The 17,694-nt window shown below is 44.7% G+C and overlaps 1 protein-coding gene across 1 annotated transcript; it reads right to left on the bottom strand.

Moving 5' to 3' along the window:
- Window positions 1–610: 610 nt before the first annotated feature.
- LOC310792566 (tyrosine-protein phosphatase non-receptor type 5-like) lies at window positions 611–14,266 on the bottom strand (the record flags this gene model as incomplete). The annotated part of the gene is made up of 12 exons (XM_083654265.1): window positions 611–704; window positions 2,214–2,327; window positions 2,850–3,010; window positions 4,043–4,153; window positions 4,949–5,086; window positions 5,238–5,317; window positions 5,715–5,799; window positions 6,421–6,613; window positions 7,630–7,886; window positions 9,933–10,028; window positions 12,270–12,392; window positions 14,003–14,266. The coding sequence occupies 12 exons, from the start codon at window positions 14,264–14,266 to the stop codon at window positions 611–613; spliced, it is 1,716 nt and encodes a 571-aa protein (XP_083510391.1).
- Between the last annotated feature and the right edge of the window lie 3,428 nt (window positions 14,267–17,694).

Genomic DNA, 17,694 nt, shown 5'->3' with positions numbered 1-17,694 from the left:
CCAAAAGCACTGTGGTACTACCGTCCCCTGGATGGTACTACCGTATTTCCCAACTCGTTCTGGACAACGAGCCCGAGGGCCTGCTTGACCTTTGCCTGAACCCACAGTGCTTTTAACGGTTGGCCCGTGCTGCATTCCATAAAAAGCCGGAGGCTCCGCGGATCATTAAGGAGGTCGCCAAAGGCGCTTGCCAAAGCGAGGCTCTGAGACGAGTTCAGAGTGAGAACGGGCTGATATGAAATGATCTCAGGAGGGGGTGGGGATGGGGGGGGGGGGGGTGATTTCTTTCTGGGCCTGATTGACTCTCCAGGGTTGGGTGGATCAATGGTACTATACTGTACTCAAGATTTGGAGATGGGGGGGGGGGGGGGCTGGCTATCACAAATTCCACCTCCTTTGTTCTGTTCAAAGATACACAGTAAGCACAGATTTCAAGTCAACCATTTAGTCCCATCGGAGTGAGCCTGTCTTGAGTGTGGAGATGAATGTAGCTTGAACTTGTTAAAGGGTGAGATTGAGATGATGCTAGGTACAGTGGTGAATACCACCAGCGGTGGTGGTACAGTGTACAGTGGTGTGTCTCGGTCTGGCTGTGGCTGGAGCGCTCACTCTACTCCTCGGCAGTGTGAGACAGCTGCTTCTCATACAGGCTGAGGACATGGTGCACAAACTGGTACTGCTCACCCGTCTGGATCATCCCACCCCTGGGACACAAACGCAGAAAGACAAGCATACGATATTTAGATGAGACGTTTGTCGTTTCCCAACACTCCAGCTCATGGTCCACTTGAAAATCTCAAAAATGTTTGCGGCCCACATCCGACTGTAAACAGTACGTAGGCCAAATAATGCGTTCTAAGAGCAATTTTTATTGTAACGATAAAAGGAGCTGTCCATCAGCACCACACAGAAATCAGAAACTAAAAGTGAGAGTCTGTAATAGGTAATTCATAAATAATTGATTACAAATTAAATAACTATGAGTCAAAAATGGAGAAATGCATGCTCATACATAGAAATAATAATGATTTTTTTCTTCTTCACAAAGATTGTAATGTTTTGCAAATGATTTGGCACACACTTGAGATACCTTCGCTGCCCACCAGTGGGCCCCAGCCCACAGGTTGAGAATGGCTGGTATAGAATATAGGTATGTTTAAATAGTTGGCACGCCATCCATCGACAGCCATGTGTGCCATCAAAGTATCCTTGACCAAAACAGTGAACCTTATTTCTGCTCACTCATTGTGTGTCATGCTGGATCACAGCATCTAATGACTGGAGTCAAACAATTGCACACTGGGTCCAAACTACCAATATTTACCTCCTTACATCCTGTGTTTTCCTCACTGACAATGCTCTGGTCAACTCTGCCTCTGTGTGTGTGTGTGTGTGTGTGTGTGTGTGTGTGTGTGTGTGTGTGTGTGTGTGTGTGTGTGTGTGTGTGTGTGTGTGTGTGAGACAAGTTTGTTTGACTACAACATTTGAATCATGCTGCACAAGCTGTTTGCAGACATTTGAAATTTGAAATTGAAATTGAGCTGTTAACTTCAATCGTTTCAGAGAAGGCCGAGATGGAACTACGGGAACTAACTCACTTTGTGTTTGGTGATCCTACAAACTTGCATTTTCAAAGAATTTACGTTTTAGGGTGAACTATTCCTTTAAGGAATACAGCCCACAGTCAGTTAGCCCTTTCTCTGGAATAGTCAATCCAAACTAATACATTCCAGACAACTCAGACCGTGGGATTTTCTGACCTCCTACTAGAAAAAGTACACTGGAATGCCACTCAAAGTCGGAGTTAATTAAATTAATTACATTTAATTAAAATGACACAGCAAGGACTATAAATAGATATTATATACAGTAGACCGACTTAAAATGACACAGCCAGGACTATAAATAGATATTATATACAGTAGACCGACTTAAAATGACACAGCCAGGACTATAAATAGATATTATATACAGTAGACTGACTTAAAATGACACAGCAAGGACTATAAATAGATATTATATACAGTAGACTGACTTAAAATGTCATAGCCAGGACTATAAATAGATATTATATACAGTAGACCGACTTAAAATGAAACAGCAAGGACTATAAATAGATATTATATACAGTAGACTGACTTAAAATGACACAGCCAGGACTATAAATAGGAACCAGGGCTAAAGAATAATCCTGAGCTCTTGTGTTTTCTCACCTGTCCAGACGGAGCTGGCAGGTGGTCCTCAGGATGTCGACCACGCCCTCGGTCCTCAGCTGCTTACACAGGATGGAGGTGGCAATGAAGCAGCCTGTTCGACCAATTCCAGCACTGCAGAGAAAGAAGGTGGAGGAAGGGTGGATGGAGAGAGAGGAAGAGTTGGTAAGCAGAGGAGTGGGAGAAGGTGGAGTAGAGGTTATAAAATGAAGGGGTGGGTGGGGGGAGGGGTGAAGTGAAAGAGGAGGGCGGAGAAAGAGGAAGTGCAGTGATCGGTGTATTGATTAACGCGATCCCACTAATTTCAGTAATGAGAAATACTCTCTGGGGAAATCACACGACAGCTTGGAATTAGGCTAATAAGCTGCTCAAGGAAACGCCACCAAAATGGCTTTGTTGATTCCATTAGTTCTATAGTGAAAACAACAGTGAAAGGGCTTCCCCCTACAACTAAACTAGGCCATTTCCTTTGTGTAGTGGTTACCTTTTTACCACCAAGGGGTTATTTTTCACCCTTTTACTCGGGCCCTACATTTGGAATATTGCGTGTTAAACTTCCTATTGCTTATCTCCATACGATGATAGTAATTGATCCTGTTGTAGGAGGCTGTCTGCCCCCTCCTGTCAGTAGCCTACCTGCAGTGGACGATTACAGGGCCGCTGGTGGGCGGGGCTTCCTCTCTGGCTCTTTCCACTTCCTGTACCAGTTCCAGAAGGGGCGGAGCTTTGTCTGGAGTCTTCTGGTCAGGCCACGAGGTGTACCAGTACTGCTGCAGACTGCGCTCCTCTCCCCCACACTGGCATGCACACACGCACACACACGTGCACACACACGTGCACACACACGTGCACACACACACACACACACACACACACACACACACACACACACACACACACACACACACACACACACACACACACACACACACACACACACAGTCAAACAGTCACAGGCATGAAATATAGATACGAGTACGTATATATATGTCAAGAGACAGACAAGTTATTTTTGATCAGCCACTTGCTCCCCATGTACAGTATGATATATCCAAATTGTTACCTCGGTGTTAGTTGCTAGGGCAAAAATGAATGCAGTGCGAGACAGCAAAAAAGAGTGGGGTTTTTGAAGAAGAGCTTATATCGCCTATACTGTGTACACAATCAAACCCATCAGCTGTCTGAATCCACAGCTTCTTTCTGCCAGGCCGGAATAACTATTAACCCTACAGAAAGACATTACAAACCAGAGGAGCTGAAGAAACAACAAGCTCAGAGCACAGTTATATAATCATGCCTTGGGGCTTAGTAATCAGATGAGGGCTACGTTTGGTTTGTTAAGTGCCAATGCTGCCATGACTCCAAATTAAGTAGACAGCAGCCATCATGAGCAGATGGATGGAAATTAAAATTGTGACTATGGCAGCATGTAAACCATGGACACTTCCCAATAGATATACTGTAGGTGAGGAAGAGCATACAGTACACTGTTATTACCCAGCAGCACTGATGTCAGAAAGACAGACAATGGGGGGCGTCTAGTGTAGAGGTAAAAAGAAGTGGCTGGTCACTGCACATGTGTCGGAGGAAGCATGTGCTAGTCTACGGCTCTCCCCAGATCAGCAGAGGAGCCGTGGAGCAACGGCCGGGACAGCAGGGGGAATTGGCCAAGTTCAATTGGGGAGAAAATTGATTATACACCACCATGTTTCATCTTAAGAGCAACTGCTCCACTTTGTGTTGACTTATTGATTTGATGAAAGCGGCTAAAGTAATCTTGTGGCCTGTATTCACTTTACTGTTACCTGTACACGTCTCTACAGGCTCACCTTCAGAGTGAACACCCTCAGACTGTAGTCATCCTCCTGGGTCACCGTGACCACGGTGATCTCAATGCCCTCATGGGTCACAGTGTCCTCGGGCCAGTACTCTGCACATTTCTACAAGACACAATGGAGGGACAGACGGATGGACAGACACACGCACACACGCACGCACGCACACGCACACACACACACACACACACACACACAGGGTATTAGTACGTCAATCCATCCATCGCTCAATCATCCATACATCAAGACAGAAATGTGATAATACATATCGTGTGGCGAAAAGTAAATTCTAATAATCGCTCACTTCTATTCTGCAGTAATCACGGTAACAATTTATAATAACCATATGGTAAATTGATAGTTAATTAAACTTGAGTTAATAGTTATTTTACTGTTAAACAATGAAATGAATTTTACAAAGTATTATAAACATCAGTTGCAACTTTATAATAGCCATCAAAATAATGTTTATCTGTCCCCGTGTCCCCCTGTGTCCTCCTCCATCCCCCTCTGTCCACCAGAGGGGGACAGATCTATAAACATTATTTGGATGGCCATTATAAAGTTGCAACTGATGTTTATAATACTTTGTAAATCGTTAATATCTTCATGATTAATTATTATCATTTCGTTGTTTGTTAACAGGAAGATAACTATGAACTAAATTTGAATTCATCATTAGTCAATTTACCATTTATTAAAATGTTACTGATAGAGAAAATGTAACGGCTTGAATTGGCTTCAACATAATTCTGTACAGTCAGACTTTGTTGTCATTGAACTTTAATTGATTAGATCGTATCATGCTTGTATCAAATTACGCTATATATTGTGTCAAATTGTGTTGTGAAAGATGCATATCATCCCATTCCTAGGCATTATCCCCCCTCCTCTCCTGACCTCGTTCTTCTCCTCCAAGTTGGTGATCATCACTATGATGGGACTTTTCTCCTGCCACACCATCCTCCAGAAGTCTCCCACTGTGTTGACGGTGGGACCCTGGGTGGCGATGTATGCGCGCTCCTCACCTCCGTAGCCCTGCTCGCACACGCGCGCGCGCGCGCGCACGCATGCACACACACACACACACACACACACACACACACACACACACACACACACCCTGCCGTGTCACATACTGCACATCCCTGGTAAGCATGATGGTGTTTTTGTATGTAGTTTCACTTACTTGTAGGTAATTAGCATTGATGTAGGTGCTGAGGAAATCATCTTCATCTTGTGACTCCAAGATCACTCTGCTGTGTGTGTCTGGAGGCAGAACGTGTGAGATTACCGAGAGGGAGAAGGCTTGTAATTCAGAGAGATAACACCAGGGGAAGGCGGTAAGGTCTCTCTCTGCATATTATATATTACATCCCACAACTCAGATTTGGTTGTTTGGTGTCTCTTTGTGTGCTGTGTCTCAGTATGAATATAGATATTATGGCACCTATTTCAAACAGATGAGCAAAACAGTTGATGTATCTTTGAAATTATAAAAGAAAATCTGCATGAGAAGCACTTTGGACATGAGTTGAAATCATCTAGATCTAAAAACAATACATTACGCCCTGTAGTTGTCAAGAGATTTGATTTAACGCTAATTTCATTTCGTGATCTGTTTTTAGCGACTGTTGTAATTCGTGCTAGCTGTGAATGTACTCACTGGGTAGGATGGTCTTGTATCGGTTCTTTCTCACCAGACCTGGGTAGTTGTACTCCTTCGGGTCCACAAAGTTCATGGGAGTTTCCTGCCGATGGACAGAGAACAATGCTGTGTAGATGCAACAGCAATTATCCCATGGAGCTTCATGTAGAGTCCTATACAGTCCTCCTAATTTATATACAGTCCTATATACAGTACAGTCCTATCCTTGCCTCATGCTTGCATGTGACAAAATATGCAGGATGATTCATTAATTACCCATGGAATTCCATAAGAAGCTATGCTGTGTTGTTGTATTTACTGACTGTATGTGATTGAGAGACTATAGACAACTTGGGTATGATCTTGAATACACATCTTTCCGTCTGGCAGACACTGGAATCCTCTGTGGATTTTGGTATGCAAATATGCCTGTATCCATCCTTCTTTCGCCCACTGACAGACAGTGGAGTAGCTTACGGCCGTGTGCAAAGCTCCACTGGGTGTTTGTGTGTGTGTGTGTGTGTGTGTGTGTGTGTGTGTGTGTGTGTGTGTGTGTGTGTGTGTGTGTGTGAGTGTGCGAGTGTGCGAGTGTTCGCGCGGCGCGTGCGTGCGTGCATGTGTATCTCTGCGTGTCTTTTCCGGCTGTGTTTCTCTCTCCCCCGGCTGCTCTGTGTCTATCTGTTCATCTGCGTGCGAGAGCGTAGGCCGCTGCTGCTCCGCTCACGTAGAACTCAGCCTGTAGGCCCTGGTCATCCATGGCCCGGGTGTGTAGCAGGGCAGGGGTCAGCGCGTGGGCTCCCTCCCTGAGGTACTCCTGGGCCGACTGGTCTCTGGGCGACAGCTGGGCCCCGTAGCCGTAGGGCTCCGTACACCCCGGGGTGCACATGTCCAAGGTCAGGGACACGTTGGAGCCCCTCCTGTGTGGGAGCAGAAGTTGTGTACCCATCACCCATTTGCAAACAATGGATAAAGACAAATGAATATACGCTCATACGCAGACACATAGATACAGTCGTTCTGTGTGGGAACGCCCACACATGTTACTACGGCTGGCGCGTGAGACTAGACGGTGGGGGGAAAACCCCCCATATATCTCAATGGGCTGACTCACCAAAGGACGGTGCTGCGCGGTTCTAGATGATTGGGGATTCAAGAGCAGGTACTGTACATAGACGTCTGTTCAGATGTGCGTTTACTGCGGTGGTTGAACCCCCAATCCTGTCTGCCTGGGCTGGGCTAGCAGCTAAATGCTAACTATGCTGGCTGGGAAGAACGGGAGGATTTCCCCCATGCTGACCCATTGACCACGCGTCTATGACGAGACACCACCTGAATGTATCCAGGGATATAAGACACACATACAAACACAGACCGGCACATTTTCTCTGTTTCAATGTTTCACTTTCCTTCCAAACTGCGACCCCCAGGCCATCCTCAAACAACAACAACATTGGTTGATTTTCAAGGTGGTTAAAACGGCCGATGTTTACGAATGTGACCTCTTGGAGTTTTGTGAGTAAGTGCATGCGTGCAGTGGATACGCCAGAGTTGGGAGCTGTAACCAGGAAGTAGAGGTGACCTCTAGTGGTCTTTAAGTAACGACGGTCTGTTATTGAAATAGCTCGAACAAGCGAGCGATACAGGTTCGTGTGCCGATGTGGTCTGTTTTTGGTTTTTAACCGTAACCCTAACTGTTTTAGTTGCCTAAACTTGACCAAGTTGTTTTAGTTGCCTAAACTTAACCAAGTTGTTTTAGTTTCCTAAACTTAACCAAGTTGTTTTTCAAATTAACCAATGTGACGCGTTTCAAATGATTTCATTTCACCCATATATGTCGTTCTGGGAGTCGTTGGAAAACGACTTATTCTGTATTTGGGTATGAGGAAGTTGCCCCGCCCCTCCACTCTCTGCGGCACATTCCCCACTCTCTCACCTCTCCTGAAGCCCCACTGATGTGACGGTGAGGGTGGCGGCATCGCCCTCCGCCCTGGCGTCGTTGCCCAGGTCGAAGACAGGCATGTGGGGCATGGGGTCCAGGTCCAGCAGGTCCTCCTGGGCGTCCGTCCACTCGGACAGGGTGAAGGAGGGCTGGCGGCTCACAGACTGACGCCTGTCCCCCATGTCCCTCGACACTGCCGCCGCCGACCACAAGCCCCTGCCGTAACGCCACCTACAGAGCATGTGTACCACCTGGGAGGAGACAGGGGGGTCAGTGCATACATGAATGAACCAATGAAGGAAGGAAGGAATTCCATCCATCCAACTCTATATCCATTTACCAATAAATCAATAAATCAACCGGCCAAATAGTCTGCCAACTCAATGTCAAAATCAGTCAATCCATCAATCAACCAATCAATCAATCAATCAATCAAGTGTAGGGGAAACCACCTGTCAAAATGCCCCCATGGCTTTAGACGGAAGTGACGTAGCATTCCCACACAGACCGACTGTACTGTATCTATGGACCTCACTGCTTCTCGGGGCATATGGACATGGTTGGCAGGCTGGACGGGGCTCATACAGACATTTCCACATGTGTTCCAGAGACCCATATGATGTCGCATACTGTATGTTGTACCCATAAAAATTGTTGAAAAGAACAATACCCACAGATACAAAAACACGAGAATATATGTGTTTAATATACATACAAGGAACTGTTGCAATAGGCTTTTTGAAACACGCATTAAAAAAATCTCCCTGGAGCTCCAGGCCCTTCCCTGACCGCTGCTGAGCTGTAGCCCGAATGTGGCCCTCCACCCCGGGTTGAGTCCCACTGGAAGCCACAGGAGTTTCCTGCAGCCCAATAGCAAACCCCCCCTAACAACTTTCAAAATGTTTATGACTTATTTGCGAATACTGTATAAATAATATTTTTGGGGTACCAATATAATATAGAGCCACAATCACGCCCCCTTTCGGTTTAGGCATACCATACAGGGATTTCATCTGCCATTATTTTTTCCATAGACTTTTCGTAGAATGTGTACTGTATAAAAATGAACCATACGCATCTCGCGCGAATCCAGCTGCCCATGCAAGGGTATATAAAAATTGTTTTATTTGGTTCAACCAATTGCAAGAACCGTCTGTATGTATGTATGTCTGCCCTTCGCGTATTTCAAGAACAATTTGTTGGATCGACTTCAAACTCTGGGAATGCGTTTACGGGGACCTGACGGAGTGCAGTGCCAAATCTTGTGCAATTCGGCATAGCGCCACCTACTGGCGACACAAAAAGCGGTTTATCTCGAGAACCGTTCGTCCGATTGATCTCAATTTTGGAGGGTGGCCTGCTGGGGACCCGAGGAATTGGGGAAGGGGGAGGTTGTGCAATCAGAGGGAGGATGGGGGTGAAGAGTGGTAGAGCATGATGTGTGAATGGGGGAAAGGGAGGGAGGGGAACGGACACTGCACTAGTTCAATTAATTCAGTGCAATTCAAGATCATTAGTTCAAACTCGCTGGCTGTTCCTCTTACCGGTACATTAAGTCAGAGGTTCTCAAATGTTTTTCAGCCAAGGACCCCTTACAAGATAGAAAATATACCGGGGACCCCCTCATTCTGATTTGTGATTTTGGGCTAAGCTTAATTGTTTCCACGGTAACGTGCTTGACTTTTAATTTGATAGGTTTGTTATTAGAATGTAATCCATGAACCATTTTAGATTTAAAGCATAAATATTTTCGTTGAACTATGAAGATTTTGCAAAAAAATATATATATATATATTTTTAATATATATATTTTTTTTTATTACATTACATTTACATTACGTCATTTAGCAGACGCTTTTGTTTTGTCCAAAGCGACTTACAATATCACAATTTGTCAACAGTACAGAAAACCACTATGCAATCAATGACAGCCAAGATATTTTGATAGACTAGCACCATGTAGGAAGTAGTTTGAGAAGGAATAAGTAACATGTAGCATTTTTGTTTTAAATATATATATATATATATTTATTTATTTTTACCTGAAAACTTTTCGCGGACCCCCTGGCAAAGTGCCCCTCGGGGTCTGCGGACCCCCATTTGAGAACCACTGCATTAAGTCACTTGGTTACTACTGCCATAATTAGAACTATAATTTTACATTTTAAACACTTGACTATATAAAGGAGGTAAGATTAAAGAGCACATCCTCTAAAATCTCACAATTCATGCAGGAATAACTTTAAGTTTGAAATTTTGTTAAAAATAAATAAATAAAAGAAAAAGGGGGTGATCACCATGATCACACAGATGGCGACCCCGATGCCTGCGGTGCCATGGACGATCCAGTTGTGATGCTTGGTGTTCACCACTTCTCTCATCAACACCATAGACTGGCCAGTAGAGAGAGAGAGAGAGAGAGAGAGAGAGAGAGAGAGAGACTGGGGTCAGACAGGGACAGATTAGTTCTGAGAGAAAACAGTAAGATCAACACTGTGTGTCGCACTCTATCATGCATCACACCTTCACGTTCACTACTGCGTTTTTGTCTCCATCCCAAAATACAGCAAGGCCAGTGCTATAGATGTGAGAGGTCTAGTTCTATAGGTCTAGTTCTATGCACCTTATGTTCATATGCGGCAGTGGGCCAAATTCTAGTTCTATAGGTCTAGTTCTATAGAGGTGAGAGGTCTAGTTCTATAGGTCTAGTTCTATAGAGGTGAGATGTCTAGTTCTATAGGTCCAGTGCCATAGAGGTGAGAGGTCTAGTTCTATAGGTCTAGTTCTATACAGGTGAGAGGTCTAGTTCTATAGGTCTAGTTCTATAGAGGTGAGAGGTCTAGTTCTATAGGTCTAGTTCTATAGAGGTGAGAGGTCTAGTTCTATAGGTCTAGTTCTATAGAGGTGAGAGGTCTAGTTCTATAGGTCTAGTTCTATAGAGGTGAGAGGTCTAGTTCTATAGGTCTAGTTCTATACAGGTGAGAGGTCTAGTTCTATAGGTCTAGTTCTATAGGTCCAGTGTCATAGAGGTGAGAGGTCTAGTTCTATAGGTCTAGTTCTATAGAGGTGAGAGGTCTAGTTCTATAGGTCTAGTTCTATAGAGGTGAGAGGTCTAGTTCTATAGGTCTAGTTCTATAGGTCCAGTGTCATAGAGGTGAGAGGTCTAGTTCTATAGGTCTAGTTCTATAGAGGTGAGAGGTCTAGTTCTATAGGTCTAGTTCTATAGAGGTGAGAGGTCTAGTTCTATAGGTCTAGTTCTATAGAGGTGAGAGGTCTAGTTCTATAGGTCTAGTTCTATAGAGGTGAGAGGTCTAGTTCTATAGGTCTAGTTCTATAGAGGTGAGAGGTCTAGTTCTATAGGTCTAGTTCTATAGAGGTGAGAGGTCTAGTTCTATAGGTCTAGTTCTATAGAGGTGAGAGGTCTAGTTCTATAGGTCTAGTTCTATAGAGGTGAGAGGTCTAGTTCTATAGGTCTAGTTCTATAGAGGTGAGAGGTCTAGTTCTATAGGTCTAGTTCTATAGAGGTGAGAGGTCTAGTTCTATAGGTCTAGTTCTATACAGGTGAGAGGTCTAGTTCTATAGGTCTAGTTCTATACAGGTGAGAGGTCTAGTTCTATAGGTCTAGTTCTATAGAGGTGAGAGGTCTAGTTCTATAGGTCTAGTTCTATAGAGGTGAGAGGTCTAGTTCTATAGGTCTAGTTCTATAGAGGTGAGAGGTCTAGTTCTATAGGTCTAGTTCCATAGAGGTGAGGTCTAGTTCTATAGGTCTAGTTCCATAGAGGTGAGAGGTCTAGTTCTATAGGTCTAGTTCCATAGAGGTGAGAGGTCTAGTTCTATAGGTCTAGTTCCATAGAGGTGAGAGGTCTAGTTCTATAGGTCTAGTTCCATAGAGGTGAGAGGTCTAGTTCTATAGGTCTAGTTCCATAGAGGTGAGGTCTAGTTCTATAGGTCTAGTTCTATAGAGGTGAGAGGTCTAGTTCTATTGGTCTAGTTCTATAGAGGTGAGAGGTCTAGTTCTATAGGTCCAATGCCATAGAGGTGAGAGGTCTAGTTCTATTGGTCTAGTTCTATAGAGGTGAGAGGTCTAGTTCTATTGGTCTAGTTCTATAGAGGTGAGAGGTCTAGTTATATAGGTCTAGTTCTATAGAGGTGAGAGGTCTAGTTCTATAGGTCCAGTGCTATACAGGTGAGAGGTCTAGTTCTATAGGTCTAGTTATATAGAGGTGAGAGGTCTAGTTGTATAGGTCTAGTTATATAGAGGTGAGAGGTCTAGTTATATAGGTCTAGTTCTATAGAGGTGAGAGGTCTAGTTCTATAGGTATAGTTCTATAGAGGTGAGAGATCTAGTTCTATAGGTCTAGTTCTATAGAGGTGAGATATCTAGTTCTATAGGTCTAGTGCTATACAGGTGAGAGGTCTAGTTCTATAGGTCTAGTTATATAGAGGTGAGAGGTCTAGTTACTGTATATAGGTCCAGTGTCATAGAGGTGAGAGGTCTAGTTCTATAGGTCTAGTTCTATAGAGGTGAGAGATCTAGTTCTATTGGTCTAGTTATATAGAGGTGAGAGGTCTAGTTCTATTGGTCTAGTTCTATAGAGGTGAGAGGTGTGGTCAGAGCCAGTAGTGACACTGACCTCCATTCCAAAGATTGGGTTGCAGGGTAAGACAGCACCGAGGTAGAAGTCAATGACCTGCAGGGCTTTGTAGATGGAAGAGAGCGGGCCGTTTCCTTCCACCACAAAGAACAGCCAGTAGCCCTGGGAGGAGAGAGCAGAGGAGGCACATCCTTACTGTGCATAAGGCACTGACAATCAACCACATGCTTTACACAACTATTCAAAACAAATATATGGAAAACTCTCTCCATTTCTCTCTCTCTCTCTCTCTCTCTCTCTCTCTCTCTCTCTCACACACACACACACACACACACACACACACACACACACACACACACACACACACACACACACAGTCTTGAACTTTCCAGCAAAGTTGTTCTCAAACGTTTTCACATCGAGGACCCCTAATCAGACACAAATTACACCACGGACGTCCATTTGATTTTGTCCCAATAAAGTGTATGAAACCCTTTGACCAAGATAGTCATACATTCTGTCATTGTGTTACTTATGTTACTTATGTAACACAATGAGTGGTGGCTGTAGCTCAGGAGGTAGAGCGGGTCGTCCACTAATCGCTTTGGATAAAAGAGGTCGGTGGTTCGATTCCCGGCTCCTCCAGTCTGCATGTCGAAGTGTCCTTGGGCAAGACACTGAACCCCAAATTGCTCCCGTTGGTGTGCCAGCACCCTGCGTAGTAACCTGCCGCCATCGGTGTGTGAATGGGTGAATGTACCTACTGACTGTAAAGCGCTTTGGATAAAAGCGCTATATAAATGCAGGCCATTTATGTATGGAATTATAGTGAAAATAAATGATCTGCCCTTTTTGCTGGGGAACGCCCTCGAGGACCCCTGGGGGTCCCCAGACCCCACTTTGAGAACCACTGTTTTAGCACTCTCAAGTGAAAAGAGAAAGGAGAGGAAAAGAAAGCCACACAGAAAAAAAGTTGAAAAAAGTTAATAAAAAATGTTAATTAAAAAAGTAAGAGAGAAAGTAAATTAACCACATACAGTTTGGTGTGATAATCACACCTGCTTTTACAAAGCTTTTTTTACTTTATGGTAATGCTGCATCTGTTCTTTTTTGTTGAATGAATCACAGATAAAGTCACCAAAGTGAGAGGGACATGGAAGGAATATATTAAACTGATGTTCAATCTTAAGAAGAAAAAAGTATTTTCTGGGAGGCAGAAAAAGTAGACTGTCAAGCGAGCCACTTTATAGAATGACACTGTAATGAGGCGTATGACAAAGAAAATCTCAGTAAGTACAAATACAGGACAAGTTGAGAGAGAATACTGTGTGCTGCAGTGTCATTTGCATTGCTAATGTGGCAATTGCACTATTGTGAATTTCACAGGCTGATCTACATGAACACGCTGAGCTGAAAACCAACGTCTTACATCCATTTACTGAGGACACAAAAGGCATCCCAGCAGTCTGACTACAAGCACGTAAAGACACGCCCACTTTTTACCTCACTTTTTCAATTCCGCCCCCCACCACTGGAGAGGACGACGTCAATGAAACACAGCACTCTGAGGGCTGATTTGGACAAGATTGCACGATGTTCTCTTCTATGTGCCCTGTAAGGTTGACGTTGCTGATGTACTCTTTAAACTTGCCATAATCTGCTGTGCACTTTACAAACTTCCCCGTGTATCTTGTATACTTGTGTAGAAGACAACAAAAGCACAGTATTCTGGAGAAATTCAATTGTGCTCAACATGTGCCGAGAGCGCTCACCGTGATTTGGGAGAGAAGGAAGAGCGCAGCCCAGCAGTGGATCTCCATCACCAGCATGTACACTTTGTGCATAAACAGTTCCTCCGTCTCACCCCGGGAGTCCTGGCCCTCCCGGCGCCCGGGGGCCCCATCTGTCTTCGGGGCTCCGTCTCCTAGTTTGTCCGTCTTTGTGGGCTCATCCAGCCAGACGGGGTCCTCGTCAGGCCTCAGGAAGATGGAGTCCTCTGTGTGGGAACGGGTGGAGCTGCTCAGCCGGCGGATCATGATCCCCCTGTTTAACCAGGGTTAGAGTTAGCTGCCATAATCCCTCTGTGAATGCCAAGCTTTGACGCCTGGGTAATTCTCTTGTTTGACTTTTTCTTCTATACAGTGCATTTGGTTTGTCCGCTATTTGAAACACGAATAAAATATTGAAAGATGAAGTCTCATTTAAAAAAATAATACATAAATTAGGTAAATGAGTGCTGTGAACTCACATTTGTTTCATTCTGCGGGACTGTCTGACCTACAGCCCAGGGCGGGTGTTTTCAGAAATTACAAAGTGCACTAGCTAGCCAATCAAAGTCCTGCCTCGTAGTTGACATTGTAACTGGCCAATCAGGGCAATCAGGGCAAAGCCGTAATGGTTGCTCCCATGGTTGGATTTTTTTTAATCTGACACTGCACAAAAAATATAAGTGGGGCAAAATTATTGTTGCTGCCAATTTTTTGACATATCTCAGGCTCTGATAACCCCCCAAAAAACAACCACAAAAACAAAACAACAACATCAACAAACAAAAGACAAAGACAACAACTTGCATTTATATTGGAAAATAATTCATGTTTTTATTTATTTATTTATTTATTTATTTATTTATTTATTTATTTATTTATTTATTTATTTATTTATTTATTTATTTATTTGTTTTATTTTATTTTTCCCGGGACAACTGTACAGGTTGTCCCCCCTGTCAATGGCTCTGTCCATCTATAACTGCCTCAGCAACTATGATTACCTTTCCAGTTGAATCACGTGCGTTAGCTGTGTTTAAGAGGTTTGTGGTTTGTGTGTGTGTGTGTGTGTGTGTGTGTGTGTGTGTGTGTGTGTGTGTGTGCACGCGTGCATGCGTGTGTGCGTTTAAATTAGTCTGTGTTATGACAGAGAAGGTTGGGTTTATTCCACAGGCCTATTCAGATGTATAGCAAAGGGCCATGGAGTGGCTCTCATCTCCGGATCCTCGCCTCTCTGAGATTGGACTCTATTGTGTGTGTGTGTGTGTGTGTGTGTGTGTGTGTGTGTGTGTGTGTGAGTGTGTGTGTGTGTGTGTGTGTGTGTGTGTGTGTGTGTGTGTGTGTGTGTGTGTGTGTGTGTGTGTGTGTGAGTGTGTGTGTTTGAGAGAGAGAGAGAGAGAGAGAGAGGCTCTATTGTAGAGGGATGAGTCAGGGGTAGCGTGTTTACAGCCCTGTCCGTCACCTTGGCAACAGAGTGGCTCTCATCCCTCTCATCCGTCCAGAGCATAATCATCTACTGGCAACATGCAGGCGCACAGACACACACACACACACACACACACACACACACACACACACACACACACACACACACACACACACACACACACACACACACACACACACACACACACACACACACACATGCCCCCCCCCCCCCCCACACACACACACACACACACACACACACACACAACTTCTCAGTCAGCAGTGTATTCCAACTAAGCCCTTTTCCACCCTGTTGTTATGTCCTACAAACAATAGTAAAGGTGTTTCCTACATTCTTGGCACATGGTTTGTGGATGTGTGAATGTGTGGGCAAGTGGTAAGTTGTGGTGTACAACTGTTTGTGCATATCACTTTTTTGAATGTGTTATTTTAGAGTTTAGAGAAGGTTTTCATCAATGATTAACCAACTACAAATGCATGTGTAAATTATATCACAGTTGGCTTATTACTGTAGTATCAGCCAGGTAACTACGTTATCCAGCCAGTCACATGACTCACCTATGATAGGTTGCAGGGAAGTGGGAGAGAGTCAGATCACATGGTCAAGTTAAATCCTGTATCCTGTGGCAACCACCAGTTGTCGGCCATTGTGCGGCAGAGTCAGTTCTGAATCACAGAAGACATTGTGGCATTGTCATTATTAGGAAAGAGAAAGCTACAAGCTAATAGTTACAGGTTCAAACAAACACATAAATAAACTCTTTATTGTCGCAAACGACCACCACAACGCATGCAGGCGCTGGCACACACACATTCAGTTAAGTGATGCCGTGAAATGTGTATTTCTCCCATCTTGGCTCGTCCTCCTCCTCAGGGCAGGCCAGGAGCGGTGGGCGGCTTTCCTCACAGCGCCCGGGGACCAACTTCTTCTCAGCCATCACTGGTCAGGCGACGATATTCTCCATGTTTTACATGGGGGGTTCTTGGATGGAGGAAACCCCAGGGGAGCATGGGGAGAACATGCAAACTCCACACAGAAAGGCCACTTTTCACAGACATGGGGTGACTGACACACCCTCTGCACCACAGCGTCCCAGGCGGGAATCGAACCCAGGATCTTCTGGCTGTGATGCGACATCGCTACCACTGCACCACCGTGCCCCCCTGTTTTTTCTTTTTTGTATAAAACTTCTGAGTTTGAGATTCTGATACAATCCTAATCGTGTCCCAAACTGTTGCACGGACTATGCCGTCTATCATTGCAACGGCCTAAAAACTGCGCTTAGTGCCAGGCGCAGCGCAGATTAGTGGGCGTGGACCAGCGCACTCGATATTTTGGTGTTGGCGCTACACGCGGTCTTAAGCATTATAACCACGCTGTTTAAGAGTAAAATTATGCACAACCTGCTCATTGGAAAAGTGCAGTAAACGAATCACAAGCTTCCCTTTTAAGCTCCAATTCCACGGAGCGATCCAGTCCGGTCAGAAAAGCCGACCAAAGCGCTCTGAGCTCCCCCCTCCCTGTTTCATCCCCGTCATCGAGCGTAGCACGCGAGATGCCTAGTTTATTATAAATGCATCTTCATGTGTTGTCAACCCCCCCCCCCCCCTTGTGGTATCGAAAATGGTATCAAGTATTGATATTTTCCTGGGTATCGGTATCAAAGGTAGAAATTCTAGTATCGTGACAACCATAGATCAGAGTAGCACCCTTGCATGCTCCCATTCATTCAGCTCCCCATCAACATGTCTTCCCCCTTCATGTTCTCTCTCTCTCTCTCTCTCTCTCTCTCTCTCTCTCTCTCGCTCTCTCTCTCTCTCTCTCTCTCAGGCGATTAGAGGCAGACAGATGCTAAACAGACTGTAGAAAATGAATACATTCAGATTGCTCCAGTCCAATCAGATTCATTCAGATTGCTCCAGTCCAATCAGATTCATTCAGATTGCTCCAGTCCAATCAGATTCATTCAGATTGCTCCAGTCCAATCAGTATGCATGCAGTCAAGTCTCCTCTGCTCTGCTGCTCTCTCCTCGCCTCTCCTTCTGTGCCACTGGACCCTGGTGAACGAATGGGGCGAGCTCAGCGGAATATGAGACCACACCAGTAACAAAAAGCTGTGTGTGTGTGTGTGTGTGTGTGTGTGTGTGTGTGTGTCTGTGTGTCTGTCTATGTGAGAGAGAGAGAGAGAGAGAGAGAGAGAGAGAGAGAGCAAGCGAGCGAGTGAGCGCAGGTGTGGAACAGGGGGGAG

The sequence above is a fragment of the Poromitra crassiceps genome (assembly GCF_964638095.1).
Source record: "Poromitra crassiceps genome assembly, chromosome: 18".
NCBI lineage: Eukaryota > Metazoa > Chordata > Actinopteri > Beryciformes > Melamphaidae > Poromitra > Poromitra crassiceps.
This window is presented reverse-complemented; position numbering and strand designations above follow the sequence as displayed.